Below are 23,709 nucleotides of genomic sequence, written 5' to 3' on the forward strand. Positions count from 1 at the left end.
TGTGGGTTAATTTAAAGATAATGTTGATTGAATTTACTCCCATGCCCCCCACCGAAGTGTGAAATCATGTCGCAAGATTGAACTCCAACCGACCAAGAGGTTTTTGTTTCGTTGATCCTTTGGACAGATTTATAACCTTCAACAGCCGTGCTTAACCCTGTTTATAGACGGAGGTGAAATTAAAATTTCACGGCTGTTCCTCGCGCCCTCGTGGCAAATGCTGCCGCAAAGACGTCGCATATCCTCTGCACGTGCATCCATAGCAACCATTTTTTTACGACAACCATAAGTGGGATGTGAAGGTCGTTAAAGTGCCACCTTCTTTAAAAACAGATCTTGTCTTTTCTGTGACATTTTTGTTATTTTCCATATCCTGTATGTGATAACACCACAAGATGATCATTATCGTACCATCATACCCTCATTAAGATAACATCGTAGTGTCATTCATATTTTTTCTAGAAGTAAAAGTATTCAAAACATAATCACAAAGGGTTAATACACAGCACATATCTGTTCATCAAAGTTTTGTTAACAATTACAAACTATGATTCTATTGATGAAACCGCCAATACGCATGTCGTTTAACACTAAGGATAAACTCAGGAGCTGGTTAGGGTGTTAATAGACTGGGAATGGAACCAATGTTCAGCGGATCCTGGTAGCTAAGGTACCTAACTCTGTAAAATGAAATAGGTCGCCTTGGCCCCGTGACCTTTTCAAAAAGGGTACTGATTAAATTAGCCTCAACCGATGTGGGACACGACAAGGAGATTGATCAGCTCCTACCTCCTTCACGCCGAATGTGCTTGTGTACATGGTGTTAGTTGTATTCAAAACCAAGGGGCTGAAATTAAGAAATGAATGCCTAAAAACCCCAATAACCAAAAAAAATGAACATTTAATTCTAGGACATCATAATAAGTCCCCCGTAACATGCATGTGCTTTAGGGGATTTAATGTTTTGTATGCACAGGCAATCAAAGAAGTTAAATACTTTGATAGCGCCCTTAACTACGATTTTCACCACCAAATGTGCAATACTCTTGAAACATTAAAGCACCTGAACACTTAGGAAACAATGAAATATCAGTCAGATCCTAAATTATTATTCTCCAAACATCAACATTAAATCAAAATCATATGGTACATTAAACTAAAACGATATTAATTTACTTTTTAAAATATTTTCAAGCCACAATTGTCTATAATTGCTTTTAATAACGACTATCTTCAAAGCATGTTTTGTTCGCTTTTAGCCTCTTTTCATTTGCATGAAACTTACAACGGGTGGAGAGCGGTAATGGCAAACTCTCCCATTTTCAGATTCAATCACAGATAAAGCAGGCGTCCAGCCGCTGATTGTCAAGAGCGAAAAGTTGCCTGTGTCATGCATATCGTAAAACGATCAAATTCTTAGAACACATTTAGCAACACAATCAATAGATTCTGGAGTGTTAATGGTTGATAGATCTTGCCAAAAAATACGTTTATATTGTTTGGTATGTGCCACTTTTAGTTACAGGCAATTGACCTGGAACAATTGACTGTCGCTGGCACATTACTATTATAACCCAGAGGTTGATCGCTTTAGTCATGTTGGACTCGTTCCTTTCGCAAGTTTTATGTTCCGAACGTTTCGCGTCATTTACGGAGCTCTTCGCGGAAATACACGTGACGAACTTCAACGGGCGCGCTGTTCGGCGCTTCCGAGCAACATGTGTTTTCCAGCATAGAGCTAATATAGTTTTAGTTTAAATTCAATGCACGTGTTTGGCGGGGTTTTGTTTTCTGCGTAACAGTGCGCCCCGAATACACGGTTATTAAAACCAAGGACAGTCGACAACACAGTCTTATTATCATCTCCAAGTCACAGTGCTCCAATACAGAGATCTCCATTTTTGTCCCGATATTTTTCGGCTGTTCAATATGCCATTTAATACAACCATCATTATCGAATTCAATAAAAGATCACTTCTCTTATCTTGAATTCGAGTATCTTAGTACAGACTTTGGGTGGAACTTCCGCGTGAATACGTTACAGGAGAATTTTAACTCCATGCTATATTGTCTTAAGGAAACTACGGAAGCATTTTAGAGCCATTTGTTTTTTTATTTTCTTTCGATACTATCTTGAAATTTCAAGATACTAAGTTGAAATTTCAAGATAGTCTTGAAATTTCAAGATACTAAGTTGAAATTTCAAGATAGTATGTTGAAATTTCAACTTAGTATCTTGAAATTTCACCTTAGTATGTTGAAATTTCAACTGAGTATCTTGAAATTTCAACTTAATGTCTTGAAATTTCAACATAGTATCTTGAAATTTCAACTTAGTATCTTGAAATTTCAAGATACTTTCGAAAAAAATTAAAAAACCAAATGGCCCTAAAAGGCTTCCGTAGGAATCCCTTTATATTTATGTTTAAAATATCCATTAATACTTAATTAGAAATCAACATGAATGTGTGAAGATTTAAGCTGGTCTTTAATCCTCAAGACAAGCGTGTGTCGAACCATCATCAGTGATGTCCTCTGATTCCGCCGATATTTGATATGTTGAAGTTATACATGGATAGTTTAGTGTGTGTATTCATATGATAAGGTCACAATTAGCAGGATGACTTGAGGCAGACCATTATACATGACAGGGGTAAAAGAAGCAGCAGCTACAGTCGAAACCGTACCATCCTAGTAGTAGTAGTCGCAGTGGTAGAAGTAGTAGCAGCAGCCGTCCAGAGAGGAACACTTTCAGTTGGTAGCGATATCAGTTGTAGTAGTAGTAGTAGTAGTAGTAGTAGTAGTAGTAGTAGTAGTAGTAGTAGTAGTGTCATTTACAGTGAGAAATGCAGCAAAAACCGAGTGTCGAAGTACGGTACTGTAGTAGTAGTAGTAGTAGTAGTAGTAGTAGCAGTAGTAGTAGTAGTAGCAGTAGCAGTAGTAGTAGTAGTAGTAGTAGTAGTAGTAGTAGTAGTAGTAGTAGTAGTTGTCGACTTAAATGTTTTAGTGTGAAACACATTGATGAAATCAGTATAAAACACGGTCTGGTAAAAAAAATGTTTTGAAACGTAACAACTTCATCCAAACTGCGCTGTTTACTGATATCATAAGTAACGCTTTTATACCTTTATCGGAACTGTTTTAATAACTGCCCTCAGAAATAACCTCTCACAACTTTATGAAAGCGGCAATCAGATCAAGCCGTAGAGTGCTCGTGGTAACTGCTCCTAGCCAAACCTGCCCAGCCTCCGACAGAAATAAACGGTTTGTATTGGCCTGTATGCTCGTCAGTTATTAGCCTCAGGCCATGCAGTTACAACAATTCAATCACTGGATTATTACACTGGGCCTTTTAGACACCCCCTTCTAGAGCCACCTGTTGCATAAGCGTATTTACACACGATTAATAACACACAAAAGTAGGTGTCGATTAAACAAAGCAGACCGTCAAGTACACACAGTAGGGGAGCGTTTTCGTCATTTTTCACCTGCAAAATTAATGGATCAATTTGCAATCGGTACTTTTTGTGGTGCTTGACTGCTTTTCAGCCCGCTTTGTATCCTCTTCTTCCAATACGACAATCACATAAAAACTGTTTACAGTGTTTTGGCACAGTATGGGATTTTACTCAGTTTAAGGCTGTAGAAACTTTCAATATTTTATTATTTGTCGGTTTTTTTCAACATGAACATTATGTCATTATATCTATCGTTCTACCACACTTTACTTTTCAGATTCCTAATGTGCCTAAGACATTGATTTAAGCATTTTAATAATATTTGCTGTTGATTTGTATAAAACGAATAGGAGGTGGAACATGTCCTTGCAATGCTCTATATTGATCGCATTGTGTTAATTCATGGCCAAATGCAGACTAATGTTAATACAATGATATCTTGTGTGACATCAAGAAAGCTGGCAGTCTTATATCTTAAAAATATCGGGTTCAGCGTTAGTGGAAAAAAATGCAAATTGTCATTGTCGTGTTGATTTTGTGATTTCTGTTTACGAATATTTATATAGTATCAATGTCATGCAGAGAAGAATAACGATGGAAAAACGATTGCTTTATGCGGCCGTATTCAATTTGGCACATGTTCTCAAAGCATAAAATCAGACTTATCAAGATATTATAATTCTTGACGGTTGACTGGCATGAAAATCTAACCCTGCGCACAATCCATAAACTCAGAAAATGTTTTGTGACCCGTGCTATTTGGCACTGTCGCTAGCTGGGACATTAACTTGGCTGATCTTGCTCTAGGGCCACTTATAAAGGACGCCACACTTCCAACACAGTCTTGACCAACAATGACCTGGAAGCACGTGCCAAAAACGCGCCACACCACGACTGGACATTGGGCAGTCTCCACGGGATTAAGCGCCTAATCTTCCGTAAAGAGACATTATGACAGACTGAGCAAGCCGCTAGGGCATGTCAGCGAATCTTTTTATATTGGGAAAGATTGATGGGATTTTTGCTTTTGTATTTAATGCTAATATTTTATGTCCGAATATCCGTTGTTTGAGGAGGGACAATCGCGATCTGTATTTAACACTACTAGACAAGGATTTGCATCAATGTTTACACGGGGGCTGTGTGTCTTTGGGAATTGTGGCGCATCTGAATAAAGTTGGGAAACACTTACCTGCCTTGACATTTACTAAAGGGGGATAATTAATGGAATATGTCAAAGATTTGATATGAAAAGACTGTGGTTTCCGCATGAGTTATTGTGCGTATGTAGTGCGCATACACAACTGACGCATCATCTTGAAGCTGTTGCTGTGGTAAATATGTTGCTGGAATGCATCTATTGCCGTCGGAGATGCGTTCCTCTAATTGTTAAGTGCGATAGTTTTCAAACAATGAAATGTTCTGTTTTATATCAAATTCCTTAAATGTCCAAACCTATTTTACAAATTCAAATTCTCCAAATTCCTTAATTATATAAATAAATTCCTTATATGTGTATAAAATCCTTAATTATGAAAATACATTCCTTAATTATGTAATTAAATTCTTTAATTGTGTAATAATACAACCAGTAAAACCATGTAGTATAAATGCATTATGTTTGTATGACATTTCATTACATATTGAAATTATGCATTTTGCATCTCGTGTGACACCGCGAGTGTTATTTGTAAATACCATCAATTTATTATTTGTGTATGAGTTCTATTATGTTGCTTCAATTTCAAACATATTAAACAGTGTATGTTGTGTAAACACAAGCGGCGAAAACCTTTCCAATTTCATAAGAAATCTCTGCCATAAACAGAGTCGATTGTACGACTTCGACTCATACACCAACTTATTTTCCAGCTCATATACCAGCTTACATGTCAACTCATATACCAGCTTATATGCCAACTCATATACCAACCCATATACCAGCTCATATTTCCGCTCATATACCAACTCATATACCGACCCATATGCCAACTCATATACCAACTCATATACCAGCTCATATACCAACTCATACGCCAACTCATATACAAATTCATATACCAGCTCATATACCAGCTCATATACCAACTCATATACCAGCTCATATACCAACTCATATACCAACCCATATGCCAACTCATATGCCAACTCATATACCAGCTCATATACCAACTCATACGCCAACTCATATACCAATTCATATACCAGCTCATATACCAGCTCATATACCAACTCATATACCAACTCATATACCAACCCATATGCCAACTCATATACCAACTCATATACCAACTCATATACCAACCCACATGCCAACCCACATGCCAACCCACATGCCAACTCATATACCAAATCATATATCAACCCATATACCAACTCATATACCAGCTTATATACCAGCTCATATACCAACCAACATGCCAACCCATATGCCAACTCATACGCCAACTCATAAAACCAATTCATACGGAAACTCATATACCAACTCATATACCAACCCATATACCGCCGTTGGTGGTGTTTTTCTCAACGAGAACGAGCGTGACGTCAGGAGTACAACGAGCGTGACGTCAGGAGTACAACGAGAGTGACGTCAGGAGTACAACGAGCGTGACGTCAGGAGTACAAAGAGAGTGACGTCAGAAGGAGTACACCGAGCTTTACGTCAGAATACAACAAGCGTGACATCAGGAGTACAACGAGAGTAGCAGGAGTATGATCACTATCTGCATGTTCCTTGCACTAAGAAGTGTGCGAAGTCGACTGCGGACTGGGCACCAGTGTGTGATGCGGCCCATGTCATGCTGTTGCATTTGACCTACTGGGTTCGTCAAAACAAGTAATTTGCTGAAGTTCTTCGTTAAAACGGAGTAATAAATAGAGAAATTACCAGACAAATTATTCGGTACGACGATTCTTGGCTTGGATTGTTTGTTGTGTATTTTAGTAACAGTGAGTGAGTGAGTGAGTGAGTATGGTTTTACGCCGCTTTGAGCAATATTCCAGCACTATCACGGCGGATGACACCAGAAATGGGCTTCATACATTGTACCCATGTCTCGAATTGAACCATGTCGTGATTCTTCGACGTGACGAGCGAACGTTTATTTATAATGGAGTTCAAATAGCTTTTGAGATCATACACACTTATATCCACTTTTCTTCCATCGCCAGTTATTTGACCGAATGTCCCATAACATCCACTGATTTACCGTTAACGACACCCATATCAATTTAATGGAACTGCGTGTTAAAAACCTGAACGATGTGTGCCGTTAGAAGCCTACGTTATTCCAATGTTTAAAAACAGCAGCTTCAAAGGAAAGACACAATTTACGATATTGTCCTGACCTCTACCCTCTGGTGCTGTTTCTATCATATCTATCTAGCCCTATCTAGCCATTGTCCGCCCTCTGCAGCAGGTGCACGTCGGCGCTGACCTAGATAGCCACGAGGCAAGCTCATTGACCACATATCCAATGTCGGCACTGGTCACTCTTCGATGCCCTGCTGTGAAAACCCGCTGGACGGTAAACTCGCCCAATTTAGACTCACGCAAGTGTGCATATTTACCAGTATCGAACGAGTCGCCCATGCTCGTCTTCTCAATTTCGGACTTGTTGATATCAGTGTCTATTACAGAATCGCCGTCCGTGTCTTTTGAAAATTGACGTCGGCTGACCACGCGACGTAAGTGACATGCGTCACGTGACCAGCAAGTGCCCGTCAGAAAGTGACAACTTTAATAAAGTATGGTCGTTTATCATATTTTATCTCCGGTTGAATCTGACATCGTGATTTTAAACATTAGTCTCTCGTTCCCAGCTGCTTAAAGTGGGAGGATGTGTAAACGAATATTTTTATGAAAGGTTTCGACATCATGTGTCAAAAACGATACATTCATCGCATCATATTTTAATACTGTTGGGAAACAAAGATATAAACTGGAGATAAATTGATATAAAGAATGTTCAGGAATTTCTTTTGGCCTCAAAAGCTTTTTTCCAACAGTGTTACTTTAATAAGCGTTTGTTAAATATTAAACATTTTAAGAGGTATTCAGAAAAGGTTTTTGACTTTCAGAAAGACCTTCTTTCCTCGAAAGCCCAATGTTACACCTGTCAATTTAATTCAACACCTGCTCACCTTGAAAATATAACGTTACGGTTAGGCTATTGGATGTCACATCATATCAAGTATCTAAAAGCGTATTCAAACATTCAAGGCCTCAGTAGAGCTTTCCAAACGTTTTGGGGGCGGTCGGGTAGCCTAGTGGTTAAAGCGTTCGCTCGTCACGCCGAAGACCCGGGTTTGATTCCCGACATGGGTACAATGTGTGAAGCCCATTTTCTGGTGTCCCCCGCCGTGATATTGCTGGAATGTTGCTAAAAGCGGCGTAAAACAATACTCACTCACTCACTCACTCAAAACGTTTTGTGGTAGGCATGTCGATGACTTTTCCATATTGGACGCATCGGTGACAAAAATGATGTACCTATTTTGACTGGTACCATATTTTCAGGTGAGCAATGACCTGCCTTTGCATGTGTTTGTGACGGGTGTCACAGGTTGGACAGGATACACTCATCTTTTCGCGAGGGACTGCTATCAATACTATTTGATAGTGATTGATATATAGAGGATTCATCACGAGTGTTTTTTAATATGGGAAATATCAACCGAGTCTTAGTTAATCGGTATTTGCCGAGCCTTTGGCGAGGCAAATACCGATTAACGGGACGAGGTTGATATTTCCCATATTAAAAAACACTCGTGATGAATTCTATTTATCATTTTCACATTTTTGCTTCCAAATTAAGGAATAATTGCATTAAACATTAACATCAGCAACTTGTCGAAATCTTACGTATAGATCGTGCGTAGTGATACATGTTTTCCATAGCCATGTAAACCAAAATAAACAATTCGCTGAGAAAAAAAGTTCCTCGGATTATTTTAAACAAAATACTTGAACAGACTTTTGCAGAATAATTGAAACGGTTATCTAATTTGCATATCTAATTTGCATACTTATGTCATTGGGGTATGACATACATGTTTTTATGTCATAAGCTTATGTCATGGATAAATGCTTAAGTTAAATGATAAACACGTGTTCGTGATATAGTCGGAATAGGAGATTTCTTATGAATATGGAAAGGATTTCGCTTTTACTTATTTACTGTCCATCCTTCAGCTAACCATCATTAGCTGTGTAGGGCCAGAGGCCAGAGCTAATCTGCCCCTTTGTTGTCACGCTTGTTGGTTTCACTGCCGTCATATGACGGAACGCATCACGCCATAAAACTAACAAAGAATCACCATTCAAATACCGGTAACCCGTTTATATTTCACAATTGGACTTCATTCGTGGCCATTATTCTGATACCACACTTACTCCTCGTTTTATAACTATGGGTTTAATAGCCGAACCGCCCAGTGACCAGCGGCCACCGTCATACCCTACATGTATCGAACACGGGGAAATTGCTGTATTAAACGGGTTTTTTACTAATTTCAAAGGTTATTTTATTTGCTGATGAAGTTTTTGATGGGAATATTGTAGCCTATTATAGGGGTAGCCGTTTAAAAACAAGCCGTGTTCGTGTAGTCGACGAAGTAAAAACATATCCTTTATCACCAAATATATCTTAATGACATTTACTTTATACTATTCGCCAGCCAGGGCAGTGTCAATGAATGTTTTAACATAACCCACACGCGCACTCGAGCCCAGAACGTGTGGCTAGTTATCAAAATATCTCGCACAAAAGCAGTTAAAGCGTTTCGGAGAGACTCCTGAATTTGTTACACACGTGTCCAGGACAATTGGGCAACTTTAACAATTAAAAACAGCCCCTTTTATCCCGGTCCTGATCGCTGTCTGAAACGCTGGGTCTGAGTCTAGTATATCCATCTACAACACGTCGTCACTGTGGCGTGGACTCTGTCAGACGTTACCGTCACCGACTCGTGCTTGTGTGGAGGGTGGTATTATGTTTAGCAGATATCTAACGAGTCGGAACCACTTCGAGGTCGCTGATCTCATTGAGAGCTACCGGTGTATGATGCACGAGGTAGACGAGCTGGTGTCGGTTGCTGTCGATGGGGATGATTCGGCGTTGAATGTGTGTGTGTGTGGCGACACTCTCGCTGTGAATCAACCGTGACGTTTTTCACTCTTAATGCACCAAAGTGAACACTTTAAATTCACAAATTGTTAAATCATAGACTTTCGTAAAAACATAAATGCCCTTGATTGAAAAATACTCCTGGATAATTTATATAATTGTGCTGGGTTTTTTATACGTACATGTGTTTGCTATTCGGTCGGTAATCGAGAAACGGCTTCGGATATCGACGTACAGTACGGTTATAACGAACACGCTTATAACAAACTGACGGATATAACGAACTTACTTTTTTGGTCCCGACCATTTGCTGTAGTTATGCTGTATATATGCTTATAACGAACTACGGTTATAACGAACTAAAATTAGTAGTCCATTTGAGTTCGTTATAACCGTACTTTACTGTATATAACTTTTATGCATAGATTTTACTGTATTTTTCACGACATAACCGTCATTATACTACTACTACTACTACTACTACTACTACTACTACTACTACTACTACTACAACAATAACAACAACAACAACGATGGTGATGGTGATGATGATGATGGGGATGATGATGGGGATGATGATGATGATGATGATGATGATGATGATGATGATGATGATAGGTCATTTATTCTGCGCTATATCTCGCCCCAACGTCCCAGGGTGTGTACAACCCAAACTGTCTGTGAGGCGCTAGAAGGTGAAGAGTCACATTATCAGCTCATCCTACCGGGTACCCATTCACAGACAAACCAGCAACTGGTGTACAATCAACAATTCAAGGTTTACAAATCAATACAAAATAATTCACATCAATTACAATGGCAGTATGCAATAGAGTGGTTGTACAATATTCAATAGTAGTATCAAATACAAAATATGATGGCAGTTGTGAAGTCAAAAAGATGTCAAGCTTCCGAGATAGGCCAAGGCTGGGAATCCGGAGTGATAAGCTGGTCTTGATGTAATGTCAGATGAAATGTCAGATGAGATGTGAGATGAGACAGGGACGCGCCCTCTCCACTTATATTGTCAAACCAGCTTCCAGCAGATTCCAGTCCAGTGTCACTTCAACATCACAGAATATTCCGCAAGTTTCTATAACGCTTGACATCCACCCATGCTATTTCGGAAATTTACAGATAATTTGAGCACCTACAGACAATAACTTCCACATCACTGCTTACATTATATAGTACTTTTTTCCTGCCAACAAAGCATTGTCAAAACAACTTGGTACTTGGGATGAAAGCGTAACATTTCGAAAACGAGGTCTGTATATTTGCCATGTTATTCCTGAATCTTGTCAATCACATTAGTGTCAAAAGAGACAGAAAATTCAATGATATAAATTATTTCATTGGATTTATCAAAAGGGTCAATTTCAGGTTTGTTGGCTTGGATAGGTCTGAGACTGTATATGGGCCCATTCCAAAGAAATTTGTATTCATTTTCCACGACGCCGTCTACATATTCCGGGTCGTACCATGGATGAACCTTTGTGTTAAAACTACAAGCATGGCGAAGGCGGTAATAAAAGGATCGAGCCACGCCATTATGTCGCTTAAGATAGTGTGTTTGTGCCATATTTGTATAATCTACATTTCATGTTCACAGTTTGATGCAAAATCATACATTGACGGTTTGGAGTGGGAAGTGACTGGTCCTAAGCAGCAAACAGAAAGCCCTCTGTTTCACTTTTCAGGCCAGCCGACTTCATCCAAGTAAAGGACTCTGTAGGGTTGCTGACCCTATCAACACACGGCACATAAACTGCAGTGGTCGCTCAGATAGCCTCTCCTTGAAAAACTCAAAATCTTGGCTGACTTGATATACACTTCGCTTGGTTGACACTCATTTCTGTACTGTCCAGCAGTACAGAGCCTCAACGAAATCGACATTGACATTGAGATTATGTCCTACATCCTTGCCTCGTTTAAGAAAACTGTGGAATGCCTTGTTTTCATCATGAGTCTTGACACGCTTCACAATAGGATCATCAGACAAATTAAATACAATTCTATAATGAAGAGCTTTCATGTTATTATTATTGTTGTTGTTATATTATTATTATTTATTATTATTATTATTATTAAAAATTATTATTATTATTGTAAGTAGACAAAACATGAAATAAAATATTGCAAGACAAATAGAGGAGTTTCACATGACGAAAGGTAAATACATGATCTTAGTGAATGTTACCTTTGAGGACAGGTTCAACGTCAAGATTTACACACTATATGTGTAATGAAAGCATGAAAAGCTAAACGCCTTCAGTCAAACATCGTTACAAACAGCAAAATCAAGTCACCTTTATCAAACTTCCAATAAAGACGACTCGTTCATTAACGTCCTACAGTTAATTAATGTCCACTTTGTGGCTCACACTTTACATAATTGGCAGTATTGTGTCAATTTCAAGATTTTTTTTAGAGATAGGCCCGTTTTTATTCTCTTCCGTCCTGATCAAACCGGTGATGGCCGGACAAGGGGCCAGTACTGGACAATGCCCTGTTCCCGTGAGTGCTTCAACCGCCATCAAACGGCCCAACGACCGCATAAAGCCTGCTTTGTGCTTGGCCAGGCTCCAGTCCACCTCGCACCGTCACCGCCGTACTATAAAGAGCCAGGCCTTGGATTTAGCCCCGTGTGACAGCCATAAAGTTTGTGCTTCAACACCCAAAGTTTAAAAAACAGATTTCGTATTTCGTCCCCCGGGGAGAGCTCGCGAGCTTGCGACATAAAAAACACAGTTTTTGTCCAAACATGGTAGGCTATGGCGGCGCGCTGTCAGATTCTTGTAGTATCGATGCAGGGGGTCTTTCCGTCATGCGCAGAAGCATACTGTTGGAGCCTTGATCAAAGGGTTGGTGTACCCTTCCTGCGAAGCTGACTTCAACAAAGACGATTTATCTCTTTAGAGACCGGTGTGATATGTGAATTTACGTTCTTAATAGAGGTGTGGGCTGGTGTACATGGGTCAGCAACACTGACTTGCAATTTCATAGTTGACTTTGAAAGAGTTTGAAAGGATATATTCTAAAGCGATAATTTCTTTTTTGTGACATTATAATGTCTATCACAGTGAGAAATGTCGTGTAATTTTTCCAACAGAAAGCCTCAACGCGCAGACAACAATCCTTCAATTATCTCAATTTGGCCGCGTACAATGTGTATACATATCACCTGATTTAGTGTTCGGCGTCTATAAAGTTATAATCGACCCCGTCACAGTGTGTGTATCTCCGCAACATCGCTTGTTTGAAGTCAGCTGCTCGGGTCATTTAAAAAGATAGGCTCGCTTTGAGAGAAAGGGGGCAATTTAAATTTAACATGCATCAGATCTCCCGCGTATCGACGATAACAGAAACATAGAATTAGAAAAAAAGCGACAAAACCTTTCATAACCATAAGAAATGTCCATTTGTCCATTTGTCAAGAAAATAAAAAAATAAATGATAAGAAATACCACACGCAACCAGAAATGTGTGTGTGTGTGGGGGGGGGGGGGGGGGGGGGGGGGCACTTCTGCTTTATAAAGCCTATTACCAACGATACATTGTAAGTGTGTGTATAGGTTTGTAGCTAAACGCATTTCAAAACTATTACCAGCTCCTTCGGGACGTTTTTTAGAAGTATCACAGCACAACCAACAAAGCAGTGTTTTTTTACTGGGATTATTTGCGTTCATATAGCACGTGCATGTTGACACGTGGTGCGGCTTGAATGTTAACACTTTTATGTCAACACGTGTATATCAACACCTCTCCTTTTCCATAAATCTGCATCCGTGTTCGAGTAGGGAGTAGCAAGCATAAGTATAGGACTGGACTGTAGTTGGATTATTCAGCAAGAAATATCTATAGACATGCATGAGACATCAGTTTGTCACAACCAGTATCCTGCGAGAAATCCCCTGCTATCTGGCTGTAGGCAAATGAACAGTCTCGCGTCAGACAATAGCGTCAAGCGTATGGTAGGCATTTTACGACGATTTAATCAATATAGCCGATGATTACCTCCCTTTACCTTCGCGTGCGCGTGTTCTCGAGAACGAGGAGTGATAGCCTTTTTTTAAAAAGAACAACGTAGACATAATACTATGAGGTCGTCTAGTGCTTGTAACTTGTGTTGTACTTGTGTTGTACTTGTGTTCTACTTGTGTTGTACTTGTATACCGCATCATATGCGTTTGAACTAAAATAATCGAGAAAAAAAATATATTGGTTCAATAGTACATTCATGTGTGTGTCACAATTGCTACTAAAATGTAAACAACTTATTGATTCCATAAAATTAGTAACAGATCCTTTTAGTCTATATTTATTGCTTGTAAAGGTGTCAATGCGCTTATAATTAATGGATGTCAGTTCAACGTACAGTAAACTACGGTTATAACGAACTCAAAGGGACCTCTAATTATAGTTCGTTATAACCGTAGTTCGTTATATGCATATATACAACAAATATACAGCAAATGGCCGGGACCAAAAAATAAGTTCGTTATATCTGTCAGTTCGTTATAAGCGTGTTCGTTATAAACGTATTTTACTGTAAACATATTTGTATGAACTTTAAGAAAGACCGGGATCCATAAAAAGAATATTTGAATTACATTGTCTTTTACTGCAGGTAAGACTTTACCCCGTGATCCAAACTCTCTTCCTTACCCCAGATCGCAATGGCTCGCGCAATACACCTTGTATACAAGGACACATAAGGAACCGACCGAGCCGAGTCAAGCGAACCCTCTATCAAATGTCTCGCGTTACCCATTTCGCTGCTTTGCCGGACTTAACCCCTGAATTAATTCACACCCGATACTTCTCGGTAATCTTGCAAAAAATACGCGCTGAGTAAAATCCGCGTCCGTTTTAGGTTTCAGAAAATTGTTAAAGTGAAGGTCATTGCACAAAGAAGACCGACAACCTGGACCACTTAAAGAAAAAAACGTCTCGGTAAAAAGTGGTGTGTTTTTAATGTACAATTAATGCAATGTCGTGTGGGTGAATTTATGATGAATCACGGCACCTAAAAACTCTTCCCTGGACAAAAGAATTCACTTTTCTCGAAACAGGAAATGCGACTGATATTAAGCATGTTGTATAAATTTGTCAGAGTCATAAACAAATGTCTTATTTAAATGCATGTGTGGACGTGTGTGTGTTTGTGAGATGACAGAGTATTGAACGCAGGCGTGTGTGGTGCATGAAACTTGGTATGGCATGACGGGAAACATGCGTGATAAGTGTGGAAGATCAATGTGTGATATTCAATGGAACATGCACCAGCCTGTATAGAAGATATTAATGCACGGGACCACCATCCCACTTGTTTTTGCTCCAGCCTCTATTAAATGTCTCCATGGTGAAAGTCCAGCTTCCATTCCCGAAATAGATTCAATTTGTGAGACTACAGTAAACTACGGTTATAACGAACTCAAAGGGACCTCTAATTTTAGTTCGTAATAACCGTAGTTCGTTATAAGCATATATACAACATATATACAACAAATGGCCGGGACTATAAAATAAGATCGTTATATCGGTCAGTTCGTTATAAGCGTGTTCGTTATAAACGTAGTTAACTGTACTGTTTTGTGTCAGAGTTCATGTTATGAGGTGCGATGAGGTGAAGTGGGGCCTAACGTCGCGTTCAAAAGTATTGTACTTATTTAGCGACGTTCATGCACGTGTGTATGTTTCTGTTTGTAATAGTCCGGACCTCTGCTGGTTTAACATGATGGCCCACTGAGATACCATGCCGCAGTTTGACTCTCAGGCACTATATCCTGACTCCGAGCCGAACAATTTTTGTTTTATCCCCTTAATGTCGAACACCAGGCAGGGTAACAACAAGTACCATCTTTTTACGAATTTTGGTATGACGCGGCCAGGGGATCGAACCACAGACCTTCCGCTCTCCGGGCAGACGCTCTATCCACTACACCACGGAGGCGGTCTCAGGACAGACACTCCATCCACTACACCACGGAGGCGGTCTCCGGACATACACTCTATCCACTACACCACGGAGGCGGTCTCAGGGCAGACACTCTATCCACTACACCACGGAGGCGGTCTCCGGACATACACTCTATCCACTACACCACGGAGGCGGTCTCAGGGCAGACACTCCATCCACTACACCACGGAGGCGGTCTCCGGACATACACTCTATCCACTACACCACGGAGGCGGTCTCCAGACATACACTCCATCCACTACACCACGGAGGCGGTCTCCGGACAGACGCTCCATCCACTACACCACGGAGGCGGTCTCAGGGCAGACACTCCATCCACTACACCACGGAGGCGGTCTCCGGACATACACTCTATCCACTACACCACGGAGGCGGTCTCCAGACATACACTCCATCCACTACACCACGGAGGCGGTCTCCGGACAGACGCTCCATCCACTACACCACGGAATGTCAGCGTGATATGACACGGGCAGGGTTGCTACCGGCCAAACTTGTTTCCAAGAACCTCATACGTCTAAACACCGACCACAGCTGAAGTCGTATGACCAGGCTCTGCAACCTAGCTTCATGTCGTCATTAACACAAAGTGGTCGCGACTGGATTATTAACTGGTCGACAAGCCTGGGAAAGTGCTGACTGTGTGTAACACAACAAACAAATCATACCTAGCAATAGTGAATTTAAACCAGTGTTAGTCTTGGATTGTCGTATGTGCCTCAATATTGAACAACTAAATCTAACCTGGCTCAGTGAAGAAGTGGCTTACACACACACACACACACACACACACACACACACACACACACACACACACACACACACACACACACACACACACACACACACACACCTCTCCCCCAACACCGCCGCATCAGGAACCTGCATCATCAGCCCGAAACCATCGACATGGTGTTTGTCGGGGATACCGTCACCCAAACTCCTCATGACGTGTAAAGTAGCCAACGAAAGCCTATCGTTATGTACGCGATTTCTATTTTCGCCGAGTTGCATTTGAGGGTGTAAATTACACCGTTGTTTAGACAACGATGTGAAGTTGAGACTGGTGTTTCTTTTTCACCTCGCTCCTCGGGAAGTTGGGAAGAAATGAGATTGAATATAATCGGAAACTTTGACTTGTGATGTCAGGAGAAGAATTGAAATGACCCACGCGATAACCCACTTGCTGGTTGACTCATTTCCCATCCGGGTTCGGGGTAACAGGTTTCCCCCCTGCGTCTGGTGGCAGTAAATGACGACGTACAATGCGGATAAGTTCACTTCTCCATCGGCGTGCACATGTTTAAGAACTTGTTTGTGAGTCTGCAGCTCAATGAGGAGACGTTCGCGTCTGGAGATTGTTAAGAGTTGAAGTAAATGCACAAGTATAAACCTTTCCTTGCACAACTGCACGCATGGGTCATGACGTACTTGAAAATGAGGTTACCCTCCCATTGATTATGACGTACTTGTACAATGGGGTTCCCTTCTCATTGATTATGACGTACGTGTTAAATGAGGTTCCCTTCTCATTGATTATGACGTACTTGTACAATGAGGTTGCCTTCCCATTTATTATGACGTACTTGTACAATGAGGTTCCCTTCCCATTGATTATGACGTACTTGTACAATGAGGCTGCCTTCCCATTTATTATGACGTACTTGTACCATGAGGTTCCCTTCTCATTGATTATGACGTACTTGTACAATAAGGTTCCCTTATCATTGATTATGACGTACTTGTACAACAAGGTTCCCTTATCATTGATTATGACGTACTTGTACAATAAGGGTCCCTTCCCATTGATTATGACGTACTTGTACCATGAGGTTCCCTTATCATTGATTATGACGTACTTGTACAATGAGGTTCCCTTCCCATTGATTATGACGTAGATGTTCACTGAGGTTCCAGTTCGATAACACTATCGACTTAAGACGTATTGTCATCTACGTTCCTTTACAGTCAAATACAATCATGTCAGGTGATCTCAAAGAAACTTTCAAAACTTCACAATATGAAGAAAAAATATAACCATCTGTTTTTGGAATTTCCGCTGGAATGTTCAACATTGTGTTATCAAGATTCAGTGAAAGGATATGAATCCTTGTCCATATCCAAGTTATCCCTCAACACCTTCCACCACACTAAACTCCCCAACTACCAGCTTTGCTAGACTGGATGTAAAAACAACATCGATGAAAATTAAATATTTCGTCGCCCTTCTGAACATAATACGGTCAATATCTGCCAAATATTTTCGTATGTGACACAGTAATTTGCCAATCTTGATGTCAACTTATTGATAATGAATGTACCTTAAGAAGGTAATCGTTGCTCTATTGGTAAGGGATTACAGCGAGACAGTAGTGTAGCGACACAGCCGTCCTCCAGCACCACAACACTCAATGGGCAAAGATTAAGTCATTAGGATTAAATTGTTAGCGAGTTTCAGATTTGTCCCACTCCGTGTTTTGATACAAGAGTGGCACTCGACTTCTCGTGAACTTGTTGTCGTTTCGCTCGTCCGTGTATTCTTCCCTCATTCATCCTTCACCCATTGTTTTCTTCCATCAATCTGTTCAGTTGTTATGAACTGATTTCTTCCTTCTCTCATTCCTCACGACTTTTTCCTTTCCTGTATATCCATGGACACGTGCGAAGGCTGGTTATCAACACGTAACCATTCTGTCCTTTCTGTTTCCTTTCCTGTATATCCATGGACACGTGCGAAGGCTGGTTATCAACACGTAACCATTCTGTCCTTTCTGTTTCCTTTCCTGTATATCCATGGACACGTGCGAAGGCTGGTTATCAACACGTAACCATTCCGTCCTTCATGTTTCCTTCACGTCCCAGTCATTTATTCAGACGTGTATCACATTCATTCATCCATCTGCCTTTCGCATCATTCTCAGAAACCTTCTCAAATCACCCACCATTCTTTCTTTCAGAATTCGGGCTAAATTGTTTACAAGGAAGCGAGAGTGATCCATAGCTCATGTTGCGGTCTTCACAAGAAAACACTTTCTGTTTACGTGACCGTCGGTAGTCGACTGTGTAGGAGTATTTCAAGTTTATAATTCTGTATTTTGATAATATGCTGCTTTAAAGAATATATTATGATGTACTCTATCCACACGCTCTCTCCCAAATAGGAAAAACATTTAATATTCCTACAATCATTCATCCTCGGATAAATGTCGTTATTTCTGTGGGATGACCTTTAATAATCATATTTTTCTAACTGCTATCGATATATCAAATTAGAAAAGAATCTTCAAAATATAAACAATTTACGTAAAGTTAATATATTTGGGTATTGAGGTCCGTTTTGAGGGTGAAACGCAACACTTAGCAAGTTCGCATCAAATTGCTGTATGAACAAAAACTTCCCTTGGATCGAAATGGACCCAAAGTTTTTTTTTAAACTGGTACAATATATATAAAAATACACGTATTTAAAAACTTATATATATGCGCTTCTTGTACGTGAATACAATTTTACAATCCATGTTCTTATACTGTGTCTATAAATCAGTGTTGTCGTTAAATCAAACCCTGGTGAAATGTAGCTATGCGAGCTGAAAACGAAAATTTCATTTTAATCACGCCGCGATCTTGATTCAAGCAACAAGTTTCCCTAACCCATTTACAATTGTCAAGGCAGGACATCTATGCTGTCGAATTACTCGAGCGAGGCACGTTGCCCAACTCCTCGCCGGACAAATCCACAACGCAAACCGAAACAAAATCGCCCAAGGGTAAAAACCCCCTCGTGCTTGGGTCGCGCTGGCTCGTGCCTAGCACATGATTGACAGGTGATGTCACGTGGATGGGCTAAGCCCCGCCTCTCACACGTGGTTGACTTGCTTCCTGAAGTCCTACCTGGCCATCAGCCAATCAAGAGTCGCGTGTCTGTTGCATTTAAATTTCAATGCGATTACTTTTGTTGAACTTGCTACCTGTGGCTTAACAGGGTATAAATATGAGGCTTGTACTACAGGATTCACATACCTTGTGCAGCTACAGGTAAAACAGCTCGACTCTCAGTGCCTACCGTCAGAGTTTCGTGTCTCGCTACCTGTTGAGTTTAGCTGTGACAGCAACCATCTGTTGCATATAGTCGTACATATGAACTTTACTGTTAAGCTTTAACAGCGTCTCTGAGTGGTTGAGTGCGGCTCGCACCTTGTTTATCAACATGATGGAAACAGAACGAAGGCTGATGGGGGATGAGACTGTTTACACCGACATCCCCTACACAACGACGGAACTCTCGCCGTACTCCTCAACGTCAACCTACTCCAGCGACACGTCCCACAACAGCAGCTTCTACAACGAGTTCGACTGCTACCAAAATCCAGACCCAAACAGAATGTTCTATCCAGTTCATGAGAGAAGTGACATTGCAATGCATAATTTATACGCAGGGTTCACGCCCAGTGCTTCCACTGATATCTATCAACCAAACGCAGTGTGGCATCATCAACAGCAACAAGACGTTTCCCCGCCGTCACAGATGACCCCGGTGACGTCAGTTTTACCCTCCATGACTTTTTGTAGAACCCCAAGTCAAACGTCCCCAACGGAGATGAGTCCGAACGGAAAACCAAAACGAAAACGGATTCAAACGATGCCTCAGCGAAAAGCAGCCAATGTCCGCGAAAGGAAGAGGATGTTTCATCTAAATGAAGCTTTTGACAGTCTGAGACTGCGTCTCCCAGCGTTTAACTACGAGAAGCGTCTGTCCAGGATTGAAACCCTCCGACTTGCCATCACATACATCGGCTTCATGAAGGAAATCATGGACGGCAAAGACCCAAAAGACATTAAGCTAGAAAAGGAATTTGATATCAGCGACATGGAGAACTTTCAGATCCCTAGTGTGTCTGCTTCTAGTTCAAAAGAAGGGGAAACAGATTCAGAATAGACATGTATTCCTCGTTGGAGGAGCGGCAAGTGCAATTAACATTACCTTTGTAAATTTCAATTCAAGGTCAGTGCTGTTATAACTGTGAGTGACACCTCGTGGTTTGTATTTCATGCTATTTGTGACGTTTTGCATCTGAAAAAAACACGCGGTCTTCCACACAGCGATCTTCCATTTGATTGGCTGCCACTGTTTGATTGACGTTTTGCCTGTCACGTGTGCATTGTTGTTCACCATACCATATTTGCTAGCTCGGGTTCTTGTGTTTGGTAGTACTGCTGTACAACCGCCCATCACGTTAGCTTCACGGGGAAAGTGGAAATGGCCAGTTTTAAAATCGTTCTTAAGTCAATATTTGACTTTGGAACAACCGTTGTTTACGTTCAACACTAACGTCTAGCAATAATAAATTCCAGTTCAAAGTCAATTTATTGAACATGTTTTAGTAATTTGACCCCTAAAATTTACGTTTCACTTTTTTTTCCAAATTTACTGCTCTGAGATTGAGGTCGCTGTTCTCAATTCGTTTTATAATCTTTTGAAGTTTTGAACGGCCACTTGAGAAATCCGGAATTTTTAATCGCCGTACTTAAGCAGCACTCGTGGTGGTTTATTGAGCCTCGGGCGATTCTGGTTGTCTAATAGCCATCCAAAGTAAATCATGTGTTTAATGTTGGACAAACAAAAACTTTCCGTATGTTCCCGATTTTAAGCCACCCCCCAGAGTGCAATATGATACAGTTTGGTTAAGGTGTCGACAACAAGCTGGACTTGATTTATTTCTATTTTTGTACTGTTTTATGAAAAGTCATTTATTACCCGTCTGAAGACCATGATAGTATTTAATCATTCATATTGAGCGTTGCTAGTGTCCATGTCTTCAGGACATTCGCCAATCCATTGTTATGTTCATTTTTGAATTGTAAATAAACTTTTTTATTACATAATTTATCTTGTTTGTTTTCATATGTGATGTCATGCATTAGGATTATTTCAAATGTTCATCCTCCCATATCAAGCTGAGGCGCCATGGTGTAACTGAAATAATGTTCAAAGCGGCGTTAAATAGAACTCACTCACTCAGAGTTCAAATCGCTGCAAATGTGCTGCAACATTGCAGGCGACGTAAAACGTCACTCACTCACTCACTCACTCACTCACTCACTCACTCACTCACTCACTCACTCACACACTCACTCACTCACTCACCCATTCACTTACTCACTCACTCACTCACCCAGCCACTCACCCACTCACTCACCCACTCACTCACTCACTCACTCAGGCAAAGATCGACCATGAACACTGTAAGATGAAAGGAGAAAGCTCTGGATGTCTTATACATACATTTCATCAAATATTTCACAAATATACACAATTGCTGTACGCCTGGTCTGAGCTTTGCAGCAAGCCGACGACTATATGCATAAATTAACGACATAAACTACGCAAGCTAATCTCTCCAGTTCAGCAGCTCCCCACACGAGCGACACATATCTGCTTGTTCACATTGTGTAGTGTTTCACGTACAGATAGTCACTGACACATGTATCGCGTTACCCAGGACACACTTGGTTGTTGTTAGATGTAAGGGATTTGTGAACACTGTCCACTGACCGCCTACAAGCGTATTCTGGGAACTTTATCACATGCAACATCTATTCTTGCTTTTATACTGTATACATATAAATCTGTCAGTTTCGTTTTTATCACATTTCACATTTTCACACCCACACATCAAACTACGCCAAATACTAACGTGTGATTTTTGCCTTTGTATCGTTTGTAATAAAATAGAAGGGGAATGCTCCTTGATTGTTGAAAGAAAATACATAGCTGCATCTAAAAGCACTAAACCATGTACATTGTATGGGCTTGTTCTCTTTGCTTTGTGGATTCAATGGAGTAAGTTCTCTTCTTTTGAAAAAAACAGCCAACATATGCACTTAAACGCTGCGAGAGACGTTTCAATTGAAATAAAAAAACTTCTCGGGTCAAAGGGGCACAAAAGCCACACGGATGGTCTGAGAGGGGGAGTGGAGGGCTTAAATTTCATTGCTACGTTCTGTTGAAATATGTTGGCTTGCAACGCATCGGACTCCAGACAGTGTCAAAAAGAGGCTATAACTGCTCATTTACATAAGCCCCCTCGCCGGTTAAGTGTAAAAGTAGTCTCGTCATTGAAAGCGAATTAGGAACGCTTTTTGTTGTTGTGTAAGTTTGTATGGCTGCCCTGGGCGCCCTGATTTTAGGGGGTTGTGCTCTTATAAAGAAAAACGTCTACCCGCCAATAAAACCATATGAAGTAGGGATGAAATGGGCGGGCACGAAGAGTGGTGAAGCGGTGGCTCAAAGGTGGATGTTTTATGTGGAACGTTGTCCGGCGTTTGTCTTTGTAGATTGAGCACGTTTGGCTTCAAAGGTGTTATATAACCACCATGTTTGTATGTCCTTGCGACATCTTTCTCGAAAACCAGTAGAAAAAAATAATAAAATCATATTTTGTGATCAGAGTAGAAAGAGAGTTTTTAACGAAATCACAAAACTGTTTCCATTGTCCTTTCGGATTATTACGCATTTCTGATTTTATATCCCGTTGGGGTGTAATGAACTTGCGAGGTGACGCGAATACAAAGACGTAATTTGAACAGATTCGGGATTAAAAGGCACGACATCGTTCTTGTGACACGGTTACCAAGTTTTATGTCAGGTCTCGGGATTTTACGAGAGATTATTCATTTTGAAACTTAGCGATTTTTCGTCTTATTAGAATGTGCATAGAACTGCGGAAGCAAAGGCTAACACGCTTTGTAAAGTGCATAGACATAAAATTATATGAAGCGGTCACGCGCGTGAAGAAATACACCAGACTATTTGTAGATAGCTTTGTATAACAAGGGGCGGTGAATGTTAAGTGTTTGGTATATACAAGGACGGCGAATGTTGAGTGTTTGGTATATACAGGGACGGCGAATGTTGAGTGTTTGGTATATACAGGAACGGCTAATGTTGAGTGTTTGGTATATACAGGGACGGCGAATGTTGAGGTGTTTAGTATATACAAGGACAGTGAATGTTGGAGTGTTTGGTATATACAAGTGCAGTGAATGTTGAGTGTTTGGTATATACAGGGACAGTGAATGTTGGAGTGTTTGGAATATACAGGGACAGTGAATTTGGAGTGTTTGGTATATACAGGGA

At 40.6% G+C, this 23,709-nt stretch overlaps 1 protein-coding gene across 1 annotated transcript; it reads left to right on the top strand.

Moving 5' to 3' along the window:
• Positions 1–19,571: 19,571 nt before the first annotated feature.
• On the top strand, positions 19,572–21,455 carry LOC124141587 (myoblast determination protein 1 homolog). The gene has a single exon (XM_046509598.2). The coding sequence runs from the start codon at positions 19,780–19,782 to the stop codon at positions 20,506–20,508; it is 729 nt and encodes a 242-aa protein (XP_046365554.2). The 5' UTR covers positions 19,572–19,779; the 3' UTR covers positions 20,509–21,455.
• Positions 21,456–23,709: the final 2,254 nt, after the last annotated feature.

Source organism: Haliotis rufescens, unplaced genomic scaffold (assembly GCF_023055435.1).
Source record: "Haliotis rufescens isolate VD_foot unplaced genomic scaffold, xgHalRufe1.0.p SCAF_46, whole genome shotgun sequence".
In the NCBI taxonomy this organism is placed as follows: domain Eukaryota; kingdom Metazoa; phylum Mollusca; class Gastropoda; order Lepetellida; family Haliotidae; genus Haliotis; species Haliotis rufescens.